The sequence below is a fragment of the Patagioenas fasciata genome, chromosome Z (genome assembly GCF_037038585.1).
Source record: "Patagioenas fasciata isolate bPatFas1 chromosome Z, bPatFas1.hap1, whole genome shotgun sequence".
NCBI lineage: Eukaryota > Metazoa > Chordata > Aves > Columbiformes > Columbidae > Patagioenas > Patagioenas fasciata.
In genome coordinates, this window is record NC_092560.1 from 34,392,183 (window position 1) to 34,411,649 (window position 19,467).

At 35.8% G+C, this 19,467-nt stretch overlaps 1 protein-coding gene across 2 annotated transcripts in view; it reads right to left on the minus strand.

Moving 5' to 3' along the window:
• Nucleotides 1-4,582: 4,582 nt before the first annotated feature.
• Nucleotides 4,583-19,467, minus strand: part of MFSD14B (major facilitator superfamily domain containing 14B) — a 32,158-nt gene continuing 17,273 nt past the window's right edge. For both annotated transcript variants that reach the window (XM_065860514.2, XM_071802102.1), the window contains 8 exons: nt 19,126-19,240; nt 17,174-17,392; nt 15,923-16,036; nt 15,270-15,341; nt 13,176-13,288; nt 12,175-12,272; nt 10,148-10,305; nt 4,583-6,197 (listed from right to left, as the gene is read on the minus strand). In XM_065860514.2, the coding sequence (XP_065716586.1) occupies nt 6,006-6,197; nt 10,148-10,305; nt 12,175-12,272; nt 13,176-13,288; nt 15,270-15,341; nt 15,923-16,036; nt 17,174-17,392; nt 19,126-19,240 (1,081 nt within the window). In that variant the 3' untranslated portion in view covers nt 4,583-6,005. The remainder of the gene's footprint in view (nt 6,198-10,147; nt 10,306-12,174; nt 12,273-13,175; nt 13,289-15,269; nt 15,342-15,922; nt 16,037-17,173; nt 17,393-19,125; nt 19,241-19,467) is intronic.

Here is a 19,467-nt window from a genome sequence, read left to right on the forward strand (position 1 = left end):
GAAACCCATTATCCAAGCACATTGCATCCTTAACCACTCAGTTAAGATTGCAAATTAGCAGGTCTGCAAACAGCTTTTCCCTAAGGACTGCACAGAGGCCTGCAAGGTCTTTCAGTGGTTGAAATGTGTGCCTGACAAGGATCTGCAGAATGCAATTGGCTTTTGGAGTCATAGTCTAGCAAATACTTACATTTCTCACTCCCTTTTCAGTTTTATTTCTCTCTCAGTGTTAACTAAACCATAAAATATAAACTCTTTTTTCTACACCTCTTTAAACATCGCATTTAAAGTATTCTACTAGCACGCAAATGCATGCTTAAAACTTGCTGAGATCACTTGTTGCAGTGAATTAAAACTCCCAACACATTTAAGCATGAGCACAAAATGTCTGGCTGGGCAAGCCTACAGAAGTTTGATGTTGCAGCTACATATAAGACAGTTACAGATGCAGTCAAAAATTACAAAATATAGTTAAATTATCATGCAGGTAGAGAGAAGGAAGACAGATAGAAAAACTGCTTTGGAACTTCAAGCAACATGGAGGGATACTGTATGTTTTCTTTTTTTTTTCGTCAATCCTTAACACTTCAGTCTGTTACAAGATGATTTTGTCTTGTTTTTTTGTTTGTTGTGGGTTTTTTTGTTTTGATTTGGTTTTTTGTGTAGTTTTTTTGTGGTCGTTGTTTGTTTTGAGGTTTTGTTGTTTTGTTTTCTTTTTTCCTTCACTGTTTTTCAGAGGGATGTTGCAATCACTGCTCTGAGGAAAGGCATCAAGTCGCCACAGAGTGGCAACCTCCGCGTACAATTAAGTATCTCTAACAGAAGAGAACTCATCACTTCTGGAAAAGACAGCAGTATTTTGCTGCAAAGCATAAAAATATGCTTTAAAATACTTTTTATCAAAGGTGGGAGGAGGAGAAAGGAATGAAAAAAAGCTGCCTGGAATACAAAATCTGCCTGTAAGACAGATTTTCTGGAAAGAACAATACAACCACAGCAAAGTTATCAAGAACATCAACACTTTCCATATGTGTAGAAAAGTCATTTGACATGGTTTGATGTTGCTTGCCTGTTGTTCACTGTCAGTTTTTGTTGCATCACGACTAAATAATGTCCTTCTGAGCAGGCTTTCTGCCTTTGTTTAGATGGCACAGAGCTACAGCACAGTTTACTTTACCGTCAGTTTCTTACACAATTATATTGATACATCAGCACTAAGAGATACATAAGGCAGCAATAAAGGGACATTTTATATACAAGGAACTTTCTGAAATCCATAAGCCTAAGTTCTCATTCGGACATGCAATCAGATGTGATCATCTTTCCTACCAGCAAAACCAATGGTTATAAAAAATATTCTGACTTCAAAACTGTTAGCATGTCAATCAGTTGATTACATTACCCAGCTCTATACCTCTTAGCGATTCAGCTACTGATCCAGCAATTACGTTCAAATTAAGAAAGGAATTTAACATTCTTGCTTTAAGGCACTGAAGCAATACTTAAGATAAAGGAATCTTTATACCAGTGCAGAAGAGACAGGCTGCAAGGGCCAGGGAGTAGCAATGCTAGACCTGGGAGTACATCTTGAACCTCAGTTATTCAAGAGTAATTGTCTAGAAATAAAAAACTGGTTTAATATTGTTCTTTCAATGCATGGGATTCAAGTTTTTAACATCTACTCTTAGATAAATCTCCTCATCATCCAGCTCCTGAAACACAACAAATGAGACAGCATGAAAATAAAGAGAGGACTAGAAATCATGCTCATTTTCCTCAATCATAAAAACAGGCTATTCTGCTTGTCTTCTCATCCCGGTTCCCAAACATTTTGATATTTACTAGAAAGTGTTTGAGTTTAGCTAATTTGGAAGATCCTTAACTTGGACGATCCTGTAAGTGGAGGCTTTTGGACCACATTAACAGGAAAGTCTGAGCATGAGATTTTATTTTTAACCGAATTATCTTCTTAAAGCACGTTATGATGACAGTATATATACCAGTTTGGTTAACACAATTGTTTAACCAATCTAAATCACAGATCAAGGTTTTAATATAATCTCCCAGTATGTTATCATCAAAGTACAGTAGCATCATATTTTTGTAACAAAGGCACGTACACAGCAGCATGAAATCTCTGCACAGAGGAAAAGGAAACAAGTGTGATAAGCACAGATTTCCCTGTCTTTCATCTCCCATCCCCTGGTCTTTTGGGGGTAAACACCGTATCAGATTTCACTTGGAGGAAAAAAAAAAAAAAAGCAGACAGACACATAGCACCAGAACAATTAGAACTTTTGTTTCTCTGGATGAGGGAAGCACACCTCAGCACACATGAAGACCAGCAGCTGCTCTAAAAAAGAATACCCATTACCTCCCTGAGGAACTGAGTCATATTTACACTACAACAAAAAGTACTCTGGAGCAGTGGTCTTCCAGCTGGGGGGGTGAACACCCCCCGCCACGTGCAAGGCAATCCACTGGCATGCACGAAGAAAATATCTGAACTTCTCTTTATTTTTAATCTAAAGATGTAAGAAAGAAATTAAGCTTTGCATCACATAAACAGTACACAAAGTACCCTTAGAGGAGAGTAGGTGCTTCACAATGCAGAGGTGGTTTGAGCCAGTGGCTCACTCATTCGTTTGCTTTCCCTGTATTGTGACATATTGCAGTTCACATGTACCCAGTTAAGTCCATCTATGGATTATATCATCCAGTTGTAACTAAACTAACCTTCACAAAAGAACAGGTGGCTTAAAAAGACTCCTAAAAAAAAAAAAAAAAAAAAGAACTGCAAAATTGAAGGTAATACTAGTAATACAAGCATAAACACGCAAGAAAATTGCAGAGCTGACACTTCTGCTCTTAGCATGATCCCTTCGTCAACCATATTGCAGGGTAGTACCAATGACAGTCTAATCAGATTTTAAAAAGTCAGGGAAAAAACAATTATCAAGACAACTATTTGAAATCCAAATATATATCCACTATTGCTAACAATGAACCTCATTTTATCATGCCTCTTGGTGTTAGCTAATAATAGCGTGAAGCCAGGAAGATTAGCAGGGCATTTCACAACTAATCATCCAGGACATGAAGACAAACCTTTCCAGGTGTTTTCAGTAATGTTTAAAGTGATAATCAGTCCAGCAACTTACAAAATTTCATAGAAAACATTGCTGCAGATTTGAAGAAACAGGTATTAGAACAAGTTATGAGGTGTCAGACGTTTTCCATACAACTGGAGGAAAGTACAGGTGTTCCTAACTTGTCTCAGCTTATGCTATTTGCTAGATTTTTAAAACTATGAAATACATGAAGAACAACTTCATTGCGAGTCACTAAAGGAAAGAAGTACTGGAGAAGATATATTCTCAACAGCAAAGAGTTTATTTAATAAAAACGTTTTATAGAAAAACTGTGCAAGGGTAACCACTGATGAAGTGTCTGCTTCAACTGGAATAAAAGGATCTTAGGGTAAGGCTACAGCGACAACAAAGCTAATTTACTGGACCACTCATGGGCAAGCTCATGCAGCAAAGGTGGAGACAGAAGTGTGTAAATGCTACAAGATGTCGTCAATGTGGTTAATTTTATAAAAACATCACCCTTCCACATTAGAATCTTTACAATACTTTGGAAAGAGATGGGGAGTGACCGTGAGTCTTTTGTACCACAGAGATTCACTGGTTTGTGGCAAAGTGCTTAAAAGAGTTGTCAAACTTAAGGATGAGTACGCATTTTTCTTTCACAGAAAGACAAGCAAGCGTTTCAGATCTGCTGACCTTTTCTGTGATGAAAAGGACCTGTCAGTACTACGCTACCTAAGCCAGTATTTTCGAAAAATGAAAACATTTAATCTGTCTCTTCAAGGTGAAGGCAACGTTTTAGCAATGAGTGAGAAAATAACTGCTTTTCTAAAGAAACCCATTGTATGGAGAGAACATTTTGAAAACAGAAGTTTGGAAATGTTTCCATCATCATGTGATTCTGTTGTGAAAAGCAGTGCAAAGGTGTCACCTATCAAAACTCTTATACCCACACACTTGAACTTGGAAACAATTTTCTAACCTGTTTAAAAATCTTCCAAATGAAGAGTTTTAGTGGGTATTCAATACACTTGTTAAAACACACACACACAAAAAATCAAGACCTTCCAGTTAGCTTACAAGAACAACTGACTCACATTAGGGAAGATGGAAACTTACTAGCTGAACTGTAACAAACACTTCTGCAATTGGTGGATGGGACTGAAAAATTAGCATCATGATTTATTAAGTACAGCCAGCAATACACTTCTTACAATTTGGATCTGTGCACTGAATTCTGTAGTACTCTTCAGATCAGCAATGCCCTTCCTCTTTTTCCACTTCTCTATCCTGTTGGATACCATGTCAGATACCAAACGGATTCTGAGTAAAGCTTGCTTTTCACCATGCTTGATGACACAGACACAATAGTACAACAGGAATTCAGGTACTGTAATCCAGCATTAAACCAGGATTAAATCCTTTCTGTTCAGAAGCAGGGAAGGCACAACAGTAAACGTGGAAGAACACACTCACACGTGAAACCTAGAAACCATAAGATGTAGATTTATTATGCATCAGGAAACTCATTAACTTAACCAAACTGCATAGTACAAAAGGTTTGTTATCTCTGCTCAATGTAGAACAAGTTTCAAAATATATATATTTTTAAAATTTGTTCAGTCAATACACAATCCTTTTAAAAAACTGTATATCTGTGCGTACCCCCATAACACTTATAAATACATGATTTACACAGCACCCCATTTGGAAAAATTAAAATGCCTTACAAATATCTACATATATTGCATACATATAAAACATTCATAGGAGTACTTCATTAAAGTTGGGTTTAATGGTCCATTTACACTGCAGCAAAATACATATAAATCTGTGTATTTTTCATAAAATGTCTCTAAAAATTAGTTCATTTGTAGCCATTCATAACTCCTTTAAAGCATCATTTAGAAAGGAAATTCAATATTAATACATCCATGAAACTCAGCAGGTAAGACAGTGATATGAAGGCTAAATAGGAATAACTGAGCACTAAGTAGCAGTTAAGGCAGGGGTGAAAAGAATTAATATGAAAGATTATTTCAAATGGCAGATAAAGTGACAAAATGCAATAAATATACATATTTCTTGTTGTAAACTACTCTGGCATCCACTGTTTTTCCTGTCTCAGAAGTCGGGAGTGTCCATATTTCTGATGCTGCTCATTTTATAATTAAAATTCTATTTCTTTTTTTTTTTTTTTAAATAAGCAAAACACTAATGTGACCAGTGCTCTCAGGAGTCATCTGGATTTGCTCTAACTGCTCAGAACTGACCTGGAATGTGTGTTTAAGACTTCAATGTGACCCTCACTGATCAGTAATGACTGTCATGTGTGATCATACATCCTCAGAAGTCACCTCAGTTTCATTTGTTAACTGCTGGACTCCTCATTACTAAATAATATTTGGGAATGTATCTTCAGGAAATCGAATTATTTTTGTTGACAACCACTATTTCAGATACCAGAACTATATAGATCAGTCCCTCTCACACTGTGAGGACAAAATGTGATATACATGCAGACAAAAGGCATAAGAAATGCAAAAAAAACCTTTAAAAGTTGTGGCAAAAACTAATCTGCCTTAAACCTGATTATTTTGCATACAACTTTCGGAACTGAACATTCAAACTTAAAGAAACATCCCACTGTGTCTGTATATTTGGGTTTCTACCAAATACTGGGATTTGACATAGGTCCAGTATTGGGTAGCATCACACCTAGTTGTGACCTGTCCTGCTAAATAAACCCTCCTGCAAGTACGATATCAACCTCAAGCATCACACAGCACGTGACTTTCCCTAGCACACAGCCACCTTCCTTTCGCAGGCCAGATACTCTGTACATCCCACCAAGATTCCAGAGCCACAGTTCAGTGCATGATCTGGTTCCACAGTCTCCTCAGAAGCTGGCCTTCATACACTGCTGTCTTGAAGCAATGGTTCAACATCCTCTTCACTACTTCGGTCGAGGTTGCTACTCAGAGCGCTGCTGTGTTTTCTGGTACTGCTGGCCTTGCTGTGCTCAGGAATAAATAAGGCAACTAGAAAAGCCAGAAGAACAATGCATGCTCCAACCAGGAAGGGTGGACCAGGAATGATTGCTCTCTGCAGGGAAAGAAACATCAAATTCATGAAGTTTTAGACATTGACTTCTGCATTAAAAACTATACCTTTTAGCAGGAGGTAATGGGAGACATATTTACAGTGACTACAAAGTTTACGCAAACAAGTTCATATGTGTAGTGCAATATGAATTTTCTGCATCTACAATCCCTAGGAATTCCTCACCTGATCTGCACAGCACCCTAAAAACCAGAAACATACACAAAATTACCAAATGACAATAGGATTGCCTAGCTGATTAAACAGACAATGACTCATGCTTCTTTGTAATGTCTTTTTTTTTTTTTAGGCAACATGCCTATTAAATCAGCAAGACTCGTCTGAAGAATAATAGGACAAGATTTCAACATCCAGAAATAAAAATGCTCAATGAATCTTTAACTTAACTTTTTTCCATTTGCTTCCACAGCTGACATACTTTAGAATCAAGTTAGCTGAACAGATAAACATCCCCAAAAACTAACATGAGTGATGAAACTCAGCAAGCTATGCGGTACATACTGTTCTCACTGCAGAGACGGGTTGCTGGCATGTATGAAAACTTAGTATTTGGAGTTACTCTCCCTTGTGTCTAAGCAGTTTATTTTAAATTTTAAAATACAACTTATCTACATTTCATAACCACAATTAAAAACAGGCTGTAAGAATAATTTAAAACCAGCTAAGTCTGATTACAAAACTCTACAAAACAGTGTCAGCAATCTAGTGATGCTTTTGTTTTTTAAATCTTAAACAACTTTTCTGTGTTTTTGTCAACTAGAACTGAATAAAAACAAGAAGATTACAATTGTGTACTTTTTTCTAACAAATGAAATGCAGGAAGTTATTCTAATATGAATTGGGAAAGTAGCTGCAATTAAGCATACAGTAACAGGATATTTCCCTTGCTTCAACTCTTGTTACAAGCAAAAGCCCAATTTTCCAACTGGTAGTCTATAAATTCGAAGTATATAATCATATTAACAGAATTTATATTAACAATATTACTCATATCTTCCAAGTGGTGCTACAGCCACAAGTACTCAAAGAATGTAATAAAATTCCATAAATTAACATCCTAATTTGCAGTGTAACAGCTGATTTACCTGAGCAGCTCTTGAATATGCCACTATTGCAGTTTCACTGAAGGGAGTAAGAAGTTTTGAAAAGCAGCCCTTGCTCACTACATTGCCAAGTGTTATCACTACTTGCCCAACACAGTCTGTGACCGCACTGTTTGCTGTAAGGGTTCCCTGTGGATCATGCCACCTCACTTTCCTCTTTAGGCTTTCCAGTTTTGAAAAGAGTTATTTAAATGGGAATTAAGAAAGATATGCTTAACTTCTACTATTTATGCTCAGGAGAGCAGATATATAATCTTGCTTGAATAGGTGCATCAGATCTTTTCTTTCATGGAAGAAAATCACAAATGTGACCTGTGGTAAAATTGCAGCTCTCCCACTTCCACGAGAAAAGAAAAAAAAAAAAAAAAACCAAACAGAAGAATAGGATTTTGCTGAATATTAAAGTTGTCCAGAGTAATACAAATTAATACTTAAAGGCAAGTAAAAAAAAATCCAGTCTGTACATTTGTATATATAACTGAAATATGCATCCAGACTTCCCTGTCACTACTGTTTGAATATGAAGGTTTACAAAATCATTATATCTAAAAATTTAATTTAGCATTCTGTCCATCATTGAACACAGAAGACCTTTATCTGAAATGTACAATACTAAATTACTACAAAGTAAGTTAAACTTAGGTGTTTGGGTTTGGAGTTTGTTTGTTTGTGGATTTTTGTTTTGTTCTTGTTTTGTTTGGTTGTTTGGTTTTTAAAAGTGGACAAGACAGCTTTCTCTCGAAGTAAAATTCGCAAACAGTTACACAAATTTGTTCTTCACATTAATAATTCTTATAATACCTATATAAACAACCTGTTTCTGATAACAACTTAAAAATCTACTTCTTGTAGTTGCAGTAACACCCAGTATTAGAGCAGTGGAAACAAAGGAGGAAGAACTCTTCTTAATTCACCTCAACAGCAACACTGGGTTGGATCCAGGTTCAGCATAGAAACAGTGTATTCTCACTTGAGTTCCTGTAGACCCATTGCTTTTGACAAGTAGGGGTAGGAAAAAAAACAACACAAAAACCTACAACAAAAACCCAACGTCTGTCACAGACTAAACCACATTATATAAATTAACTGCAATTCCACAGACATCTAGTATTTTTTAAAACAAGGTACTTGACCACTTAAACTTGCTATTAAAACACTTAATGAACATTTATTAGCATTTAATAAAACCAATAAAACATTTTTTAAACAATGTATATCTGTAAAGCAGCTTCTAGTTACCCATTTGAAACACTGAACAAAACCAAGGAAGAGGTAGTTTGTATTTGGGACTTGCAAATCCAAGGTACCAGTACTAGCATTGTAAACTCGGCACTACTAATTTCCTTGTCTAAACTTGGTGCATTCCCTGGTTTATATATCCGCTCATTTTACTTACATCAATTTTTAAAGCTATATAACATTTAAATTGTGGAGTTCTTTCCCACTGTTATATTAGACTTAAACATAAGAGTTAGTAGGAAAAAAATTGTATTGTTATTTTTGTGACTGATAGTTTTACATGTTAGGTTCCTAGTAACAGGAAGACATTTTAACAAAGCTTATGAGTACATACATAATTAAAAGTAAGAGCTGACACACTGAAATGAGAATAAAACAATCTTAATTGTGTAAATACTTACTGATTTTGCTGTATTACTAACTAAGAAATGTCTTATGTACTAAGTAGATTTTGAATAAAACAATGATGTCTGAAATTTTTTAACTAACACAGCTTCAAAAAATCACTATTTTGTTATATGGAAGCTTATACACTAGGCTCCAGTGCAGGAATTCGTTCTACCACAAGCTTTAGAAAACAGAAGTTTTGACTCACTTATCACTTACTGGAACAGTCATTGGCTCCACTGTAATACATCTGGGCTACTTCAACAAAAAAACAAATGGATATTCTTAAAGTAACAGAAAATACCAACGTTACTTGCAACTGGGGGAGGAACAACAAACATTTGTTTCCATAGTAACAGCCACCAGTTATTTACATATTCAGCTAATCTGTTGTCTTTCTTAATCAGCTTAATGACAAGCTAAGAGATCATCAGCTCTCTGAAAAGTCCATTCTTAGTACTTTGAAAGAGCAATGAAATCATAGCTGATGTGGTCAGGGCACTCAAGTGAACAAGAAAAAAGCACCATAAGATTCTCCAAACTCTGGTAAGCATATATTTGGTATCTCAGAAGCCAAATGGGAAAGAACAAACCAGACAAAAATGCAGGCCTAAAACAAAGATGGAAGGGACACAAGAAAAGACTGAAGGGAGTAACAAAGAAATGCTGTATAGGTTTGACTTATTCGCTCCCCTTCAAGTTTCATATAGGTAAGGATAGGTGACGAACAGCATTGTTACTGTCACTGAATTAAAGAAAAAAAACCAAACAAAACAAACACACTACATCTCAACTGTATCTCAACTGTATACAACATTACTGCCTACACCAATAATTACCCTATTCCTGTGAGGTTTAAAGATAAACTTGTTACAATTTACTGAGTTACCAAAAATTACCATCTCATTGTCAAAATTTCATGTTTCACTGTAATTCGGGACTACAGCTATGTTTTGAGTAGATATACATCAAAAGAAGTTAACTGGTTCTGTCAGAATACTGAAACAAAGCTGCTACTACTGGAAATATAAATAGTTAGCATCAAATTTAAATTATGAGTTACCTTTATAGTTCAATAAAGCTGACAAGTGAGAATTAAGTAGTTCAGCAATTAGATATCAAGATTTCAAATCAACCAAAAATGACAGATTTTTACCCTTATGAGTTCTATGCTGCAAACTTCACACCAAATTTTAAACTTACCTCATCACTGGGATCTTGCATTGCTTTTTTTTCAGAAGTCTGATCAGGTGGCAATTCATTGAGCTCCACATGAAACAGAAAGAAAATAAAGCCATACAGTGCCGGTCCCAGGCCATTGCACAGACCTCTGATTCCAGTTATTATTCCTTGGACAACACCTAATGAAGAATAAAAAGAATTGGACTTTTTTTAATCAAGAATTAAACGCTCCGATCCAACAGCTGTTCCAAAACAGCACTTCTCATAATAAAATCTTAAGAAATACACTGAAGGCAACTTGGCTAGACTAAAACAACACTCTGCATGACCATAATTCTAGCACTGTACCTGCATGCTCCCAGAAGTTTAAAGTTCTGTTAAAATTTACTGCGTTTCAAAAATTACCATTTTATTGTCAAAATTTCATGTTTTACTGTAATTCAGGATTACATCTGTGTTTTGAGTAGATATACATCAAAAGAATGAGTTTTGAACATGAAGGACTAAATTTACGTGCAGGTCTAGTATTTTTTTGTGTTAGAGTTCTTCCACCCTTACCCAAAGCCTACAACGAAGAAAACAGAGATTAAGTGTGATACCTGCCTAATTTATCTTCAGGTGACATTTATAGTAAAATATCTATGTATTAAGGATTGTTACTGGCAAAATATGCACAGACTAACGGATTTCTTCCCTTCACCCGCCTAAAACCAAGACTTATGTAAGGATCAAGTAACTTATTCAAGGCAGTAACTCAGCAGTACTGCAGTAAATTCACAATACTAGATGGGTTGCAGTTCTACATTAGAATATTTTCAGAGTTTAGTCAAAGTTCTATGGGTCTGCTTCTCCTGCAGCTTCATTAGGTGATTGTGACAACATGGTAAAAAAAAAAAAAATTTAATGATCTTACAGATCAAGATCCTACAAAACTCTATTTTTACAACATCAGTAGTCTCCATAACCCTTCCGTTCTTAAGGCAGGAACATGTAAAATGAAAGGAAAGAAAGTATGCCAAAAAGAAAGCTGTCCAAGATTTTCCTTTAGCTGTTACTATATAAGCTTAAAATCTTCATGCCACTAGGTGGCAAAACTGCACTCCAGAAATTTTTGCACTCCTGAGCTACTAGCAGTAGTTTCCTCTACGCAAAACAAAAGACTAATGACTTCCATCAACTTAACTATTCATTTCATGACATAACTAGCAAACTAGTTCTTTCAAAACTCTTCTAAATGTCTCTGTTGGAAAAAAAAAAATCAGGGAAATAGGAGTGATAAAAAAGCCACATAAAATACTGTCTCTTGCACCTTTCAAGATGTCTTCTAGAACTATGCGTCCTTTGTACCTCCCATTACTTAAGTTCAAGTTGTACAATGTTAAAGCAAGACTGATACTTCTGATTTATAGGTACAGAATTTTTGAAAGAGAACACTAAATCCAGTTAGTATAAACAAGTGTCATACTTCACGATGATTCTTTCCCTCACTTCACGTTAAATGAAGCGGTATTTCTGTTTGTTCGTTCCCCTTCACATCAAAACCAATTAATTTTTCTGTCTTCCCACATCAACTACTTACTCAAACTTCCTTCCCCTTGAAAATCTAAAGTACTATAGCAAATAGAGACAACTTTTCCACACAGAATAGAGCTTCTCGTATAGGCTTATTTTCATCCGGTAAAATGTGATTTTAGTTTTCAATAAAAAGCTAGTACTGTTACATTAATACTCACTATCTACTTAGAGAATATTACTTTTCATAATAGATAGGAAGGAAAAATCATGAAAGTCACCACATCTGTTTTTGTTGCTTCTGTAGTACTTTCACGGAAAGCTACAAGTAGCTGGTCAAACAGAAACTATGTGTTTTGCAATGCAAATCTGATAAATTTGTGTACCTCATCTCTCTCTACAAAGACTGGCAGACTTCCAAAATAATATCAAAGAAAAGCATTACTCATCAATATATTTGAAAAGTACACCTACTCTGCTTTCTAGAGTCATCCAAGAAAACAGTCTGATGAAACAGAAATTCATTCAATACTCACCTTGTTGATCTGACTCTGCATTTCGTGAAACCAGAGCACTGATTGCTGGGAATGTAATGCTTGACATTGCTGCTACAGCTCCTGCTGCCCACATCATCCTGTGTTAAATGCATAATTTGAATTAAAAATTGACTGACCATAGAATTAGTCCCCACTCCTTCAAAAAAGGGTGACAAGGGTACACTCATTTAAGGCTTAATGCCATTTCAAAGTACTCATTAAAATACCTAGAGATGGGAAATTATCTGGTCCGGATCTTCTTCCTGCTCCCCTCCCACAAAATACCCCAAGCTTGCTGGAATAAAAGTTAATTTGATTCCACGTGAGCTATTAGAGCAGAGGAAAAGAGGAGAGTGAAGTGATACACAGGCTTTCCCACTCCAAAGGCTGTACAGAGGAACAATTTCATGGGGTGGCCCAGTGAGGCAGTTCTCTAACTTGTATATCTCACTAGGAATTGCTCTGATAAAGAACAAGCATTCATAACTGTCAGTAGGACAAACTTTGTAAAGCAATGCTGTTCCAGTTTACAGTTCTAGTTCACTTCACTTACAGGCAGTTTTTCCAACAAAAGAAGCTCTAGATAGGTTCCAAGACCAAATATGTTAAGAGAATTACACATTAGAAAAGAGAAAAAAAAGTAGAGGTCCAATAACTAATTCGAATGGATCTAGTGGAATTACTGGAGAGAACATACTACTTACTAGTTTGTGAGTTGCAGAAAAAACTTTGACCACATTTATAAATATAAACCAGAATGGACCAAAATGGTGCAGACCCCTTTTTCAAAAGGGCTGTTAGCCTGCAATTTACACTATATACCCGGAAAATTCTACCTATATGTGCAAAATACAGACTAAACATCGCTAGCATAACGCAAACAAGAATGCTTAATTCACAGAACATGTTAGTAGTCATGATAACAGAATTAAAGATAGAATCTTTTGGAAAAACATTTTCAGTTCCTTCACAGGTATGTACCTATGAAAATGTGCACTTACCAAGGCTGAGATCCAAAACCATACCAAGCCAGCTGAAGGATTTGAAAGCCAAGGCCAAGGAGAACCGTATTTTTGTTGCCTATCGACCTCATCAAGATACTGAGAAACACAGTCTGCAAGAGAAATTGATTCATCCGAAAGTTATTTTTAAAAGCCAGATTGCTCAAGTAATTTCTTGTTCTACATCAGGTAGCTCAGAAGACCTTTCAACCAGTGAGGAATTTCACACTGTTTGTGCTCTTACTTCCCCTATATTAAGCCCAAAATACAGACAAGCCACATGAGCATTTGATGTACAGACACTCTTAGCTATTGAAGAGTTTCTACCTCAGGATATCAAGAAGCGTGCGTATTGCCTTCTCTGTGTACATTATACCTCAGTGGCTGTTTCTACTGTAAAGAGGCTTTCACTTCCACCTTTACAACTCCATTTCCTTACAGACTAGAGCGTCCTACAATAAATGCAATCATCAAATTAGGACAGTACAGGCTGGATGTGAGTTGAATTCACCAGTACTTAAAATACTAAAAAAAGACTGTTAGCGCAGGAAAAAGAAAAGAGTAATCTCTTTAGGTCAGATGAATTACTATGCAAATTTACAATTAAAACCAAAAAGTAAATACTGGGTTTTTTTTGTCCAAAGCCAAGTCCTTTTCATCTTTAATTACATTTTCTGCCAACTCTTTACACCACACATATGACCTTTTTATTTACACAAGGAAACTAGTCTTAAACATAGATGCCCTAAAGGAAGATCACTGTTTTTCATCTGTTAGAAGTGTTACTACTGATGGGGAAGGAGGTCTCAATTCAGATAAAACATCAATATACTCATGGCAAGAAGCAGACTGTTCCTAGTAAAGCAAAATCCATACAGACTGCTCCATTCAGTGCATGTGTTTTTCTTTAAAATGAGAAACTCAGCAATGCATCAGTAAAGCACCAGAGAAAAGGAACCAGGACTGCAGAGCAGAGCACATTTCCTCTCTCCTGTACCTCTTACACTAGTTTTCTTTTTCTCATCCTTAGACAAAGCTAGCTTGAAAGCTAAACAGCAAAAATACAGTAATTCTATCTACATGTGATCAGTTCTTTCTGGAGATATCCAACATGCCAACACAAATCAGTGTTTATGAAGCAAAGCTTGTTTCAATAACCTTCATTTTTCAAAGAGTTTGAAAATCAAAGCAGAATGTCTTCATTTTAACACTGAAAATCATGAACCAGAAAGACAGCCATTTTAGAGACTTTTAGCAAATACAGAGGTATGAATAAAGTATGATTGGCAAATGTGAGTGCACCGAAAAGTATCAGAACAAATCACAGAGCAAAGATAATGACTTGTATTGATAACGAAGGACACAACTGACACCAGTAAAACTTGTAAACACTGAGGAATGTGTTGTTTACATTAAAACAGTGAGACCTCCATTCTGCTAAGGATAGAAACAAGGTTACAGCACATTGTATATGCCATTCCTCTTCCTGTTATTACGAGACAACAAACTGTACCCATAAGGATAACCAAAAAAAATCACATCACAAAAAATGTTTGATTTCTAAAAGGCGCAAAGGACCTGTCCAAAAACCAGCTCACCGCTCCCAATTAAGAAGCATGAAAGTAATGTACCAAGGCCTCACAGCTCCTCGGCCTCCATGCTGAGCCTAAGTAACCCTGGACAGGCCATGTCAATACCTGAAACATTTTTACACTATTTGACAGCACGAGCCAACCTAGTATATTACTTTTGCTTAAAATAAATAACATGTTGCCCTCACAGAAGGCCTTGTATTAAGTAATCAATTTCCTGTATCATTTTTATCATTTAAAGCCAGAGTTCCAGAAAATTTACTGATCTAAGCTTAGCAAATGTTAGGCTCATTTTCTGATCCCAAAGTCCAGTATTTCTAACGGAAGCAGATTTAAAGCAAGACATTTATGCCAACTATATATGAACATAATCTTCAACGAATGTAAGACACACTGTCACTTCAGAGCATGTAAGAAGTTTATAGACAAGCTTAATAGTCAGAACAGTGTGCCTCGGCATTCAGTTTGTACTGTTTAATAAGACACTAAAAATAAAGCTTACCTGAGCCATTATAGACAGAATGCCTACCACAGCTATAAATGCTGCAATGGTAGCAGATCCAAAACCTATAATCTGAAGAAAAGCAGAAAATGCATAAAATTCATGTCAAACAGAATCCAGGACAATCACTAGCCAAGAGATATCCTCTTCAAAGACAACACTGATCCCTGCTTATAATTTAATCCATACAGGAAGTAACCACTTTCAAGAACAATCCTTACCTCAACTGCTTGCCAAGAAACCCACATGAGAAAAAAAAAAAAAAAAAAAAAAAAACCACACCAAAAAAACCCTGTCTTTAAAAAAAAAAAAGACAGAGGAAGTCATGTATCTGGAAATGGAAGTTCTCTATACCCTCCCACAGACACAATCGCTCTTCAACAGGCAAGATCTTGCCTCAAGACATACAAACTGCTGCACTGAATGGGGACAAAGGTCTGCATAACTTGATGAATACATGCTCAAGCTGTGGCAGTTTATGCATCAGGAATCAAGTGTTACTCAGTTCTTGGTTTAGCAAAGTCCCCTGTCTGTATTTTTTTAAAGCTGTACTTTCCCAGAAAGTTTTCTCTGCAAAGTCTTCAACAAGAAACAGGTCTTAGGGAATAGTTATTTAAACACCATTAGTACCATGTGAAGACATCAACATTTACCTGTCGTAAGTACAGAAAAAAGCTAGAATACTGGCCAGCCTCAGGCAGATAGGAGAGAAACACTGTAATGCAGATTGGTAGAACCGTAGAATCTTTCCTAACCTTTTTCAGAGACTGTAAAACAAAAAACCAAAAAAATTATTGGAACATTTATACAAAGTCTTAGGAAAGCAGAAAGAAAGCAGAAGGTGGATTCACTTTTCTTAAAATCTATTTTTACCCACACATACAATTAAAAAAAAAAAAAAAATCACACTGAAATAGGTAAGCTGAACATTAAGTTAGAAACAACCCCATTTTTTATGGTTTGTAGTATGAGTCTCCTGCAAAATTTCCATTTTATTTTTGAAGCTACTGTTCAGCGTCAAATTAAGCATTCACTGGTTCACTGAAAACAGCATAATATAATATTTAGGGAAATGTATCAGTATCTTCTAACTGATCTTCATAATGACCCATTCCAAAAGATGCTAGCAAATAATACAGCCTGATTATAACTGTTTCTCTTCCCAAATTATGAGAGTATTTTTCTTTGTATGTTTCTTACACTCGTTCACCCATAACATGAATCAGTTTGAGTAACAAATAAATTGCATAAAAAATTCTTCAAGTATGTCAGTCATCTCTCAAAATTTACAGCCAGTAACAGCAGGATGAATTTCATGAAGAACAATCCCTCTTTCCTCTCTTAAGGTACAAAGGTGTAACACAAACACAAATTGGCTGAGTAAGTGTGAATAAGTGAACAAGTTACTAGCAAGACTGCATGATATGTTTTAACCCTTTCTACATATGCCAGTAGATAAACCAAGCTTTATAGATCCATTCTATATTAAAAAGACACATAATCAAATGTGGAATTCAAGAGTCTGAAGAGACACTGCCAACCAAAAGTACAAAGCATAAAATGAATATGGAAAAGTCCTATAATACCAGGTTTTGGGGTCTGCAGCAGTATAAGAATTCAGTGTTTCTCTTATAATAAAACAGAGTAAGGATGTTAAAAAAGTAAAGCATTTTCCCTCTGGATTTTACACCAAACACTGTTTCCAATTCAAGAACCATTTAATCCATCAAGTCTGTTTTATGTTTTAAATGTAGTTAGATCCTTTCGTGCAAGAGCAGAGAACAGAGATTATGGTATTTTGAACAGTCAAGGTACCAATAAGATTAAAGATTTCTCAGGTTTACCAAATGCAAATATTATTAATCATCAGTGATTTATTAATTACTAATTGAAGTGCATCTTACTGCAAAAGGGTCTGCTTGTTCCCATGATATAGAAGCTCCCCATGAAGCAGGTCTCATTTTTTGTGGCAGAGATTCTGGCACAGCTAGCAGGATGAAGCAGATGTCCACAACAGCAACCAGCGTGGCCACTAGTACAACCTGGTTATCTCCATAGCTGGCTGACAGGTATGCTCCAATGGCAGGACTAGTTACCAAACTTGCTGCAAAGGTGGCTGATACCTACACACAAGAACAGTTTATAAACTTGTTGAAGTGGTCCTTCTGTCATTGCAGAAAAATGAAGTAATTTGCTCAACACCATCACTCCCACACCCAGAGGTGTGGTTTAATAAAAACAAAAAGTCAAAATTTAAGCTTAAAAAAAAAAAAAATCACTTATAGTAAATATGGGTCCAAACAAAGCTTTTCCAACCTCCTCCAGAGTCCACCATACAAGAGAGGATTTGCAGTCTGCAGCAAGTCTGGCTCAAAGGAAAACGGCTCTTACTTTCAAATGGACTAACATTTCTGTTTTGTTTTCCAGTTATGAGTTTGATGAGATCTCACTGAAAAAGTTGTCAGCACATTTAAATGCCTGCCTAAGTGAAACTGAGACTAAGCACTCTGGGTAATACATAGAGTAATACATAATGCCTTGGTTAACAGTTTGCATTTTAAATACTTAGCTACCACTGGACAGCACAGCAAACTAGGAGATCATTAGCTATGGCAACAACTTCAACAGCTAGTGTATTCCTTCCTACGATGTTGTAGTGACATGCAGCTTCTAACAGATCACCAATTATATTTACATACAGCATAAAATGATGAAAAATCACGTGCTGCTAAATTTCACAGAAGAGGTTAGAATAAAGCTAGTTTGTTCAGGTTTTTTAATTACTACTCTTTTCCAGTCCCCAAAATAAAAACACACTGCATAACTATTTTATAAAATAAGTAAGAATACAAGCTAGAAACCTAGCTTTATATCAAGCTAGAAAAAAAATCCTAAGAAAAAGGTCTTTATCTCTTCCTAATCAATTTGTTATACATGATCAAAACAAGTGCAGTTTTGTCTTTCACTTCATCGAATTTCAGACCCAGTTTTTTCTGTTAAAACTGTTTGAAGGCAGGAAAAATATATGCTCTGAATATACTTATGGCCCTCTTTATAGGCAGGAGAAATGAAGTGGTAATTCCAGAACTTCTAAACCTGTTTTGTGCTCTGCTATAAATATACACATGCTTGATTCAAGAGAACTAAGTCCTTTATTTTCTTAAATGTTAAATCATCATCTGAGGAATGATACATCCCTAAGGCTAAGAATAAAGAGAAAACTTAAAAGCTCAAAGTACGGTACAGTCAGCCAAGAATCACGTCCATTACTATCTGTACAGTGAAAACAGATGCAGAAGATGAAGGGATAAACGATGTTCAAAGGCTAAGGACATCCATCTACCAATGTGCTTGCAAAAGCCAAGCCAACATAGATATTCAGGAATACAAACTAAGCAGGAACTATATTATCACTCAAAAGGCTAGTTTGTACTAACTGAGCTATTTTCTTCTTCTCTTGCTAAAAGTCCTTCTATATTAAAAAGAAATTACAAACGAAAAGTGCAATTTATGGGTGGTGGAAAGATATCGCAAGATCAAGTTTTAAATATCTCTTATTGCATTTAATAACATTTCTTCTTGTGCTTGCAGAACTTAAAACATGTTTTGTTACATATGCCCTCTCCACAGTTAAAATTGTTAAATTACTATTCTGTTCCTATAAGCAAGGAGCAGTCTGTGCATCACTAAAAAGTCTAAATTAGATTTCCCAAACCCTAACGCAGTGTCTTGATCATGGTTCATTCCTTTCTCTATCAACCTCATTACATTAATCAGGAAACAATGTGCACATCAAAACACAAGTTCAATATGAAGGTCATAATCTGACCTTTTTTTCACGTTCAGTGTATCTTACCAGTCCATAAGCTGTAGTTCTTTCATGTTCTTGTGTTACATCAGCTACATAGGCAAATATTACAGAAAAGGTAACAGAAAAGATTCCAGATACTGAAATCATAGCGAAGTACCACCTAAGGATTTAAAAGCAAGAATTAGAAAGTTTAAGCTAAGACTTCTTACTTTTCTCTTACTAATCAAGCAAGTTTGTACTCAATCTATGAAAACTGTTCCTCAAGAACTAATGTAGAGGTTTACTGGAGACAAATGATTGTGCAGTCTCACTTAAATACTGGAAAACATTGTTTCAATTTTTTATATTCTACTGTCTACTTTACATCAGCCGAAAAGAAGTGGCCCC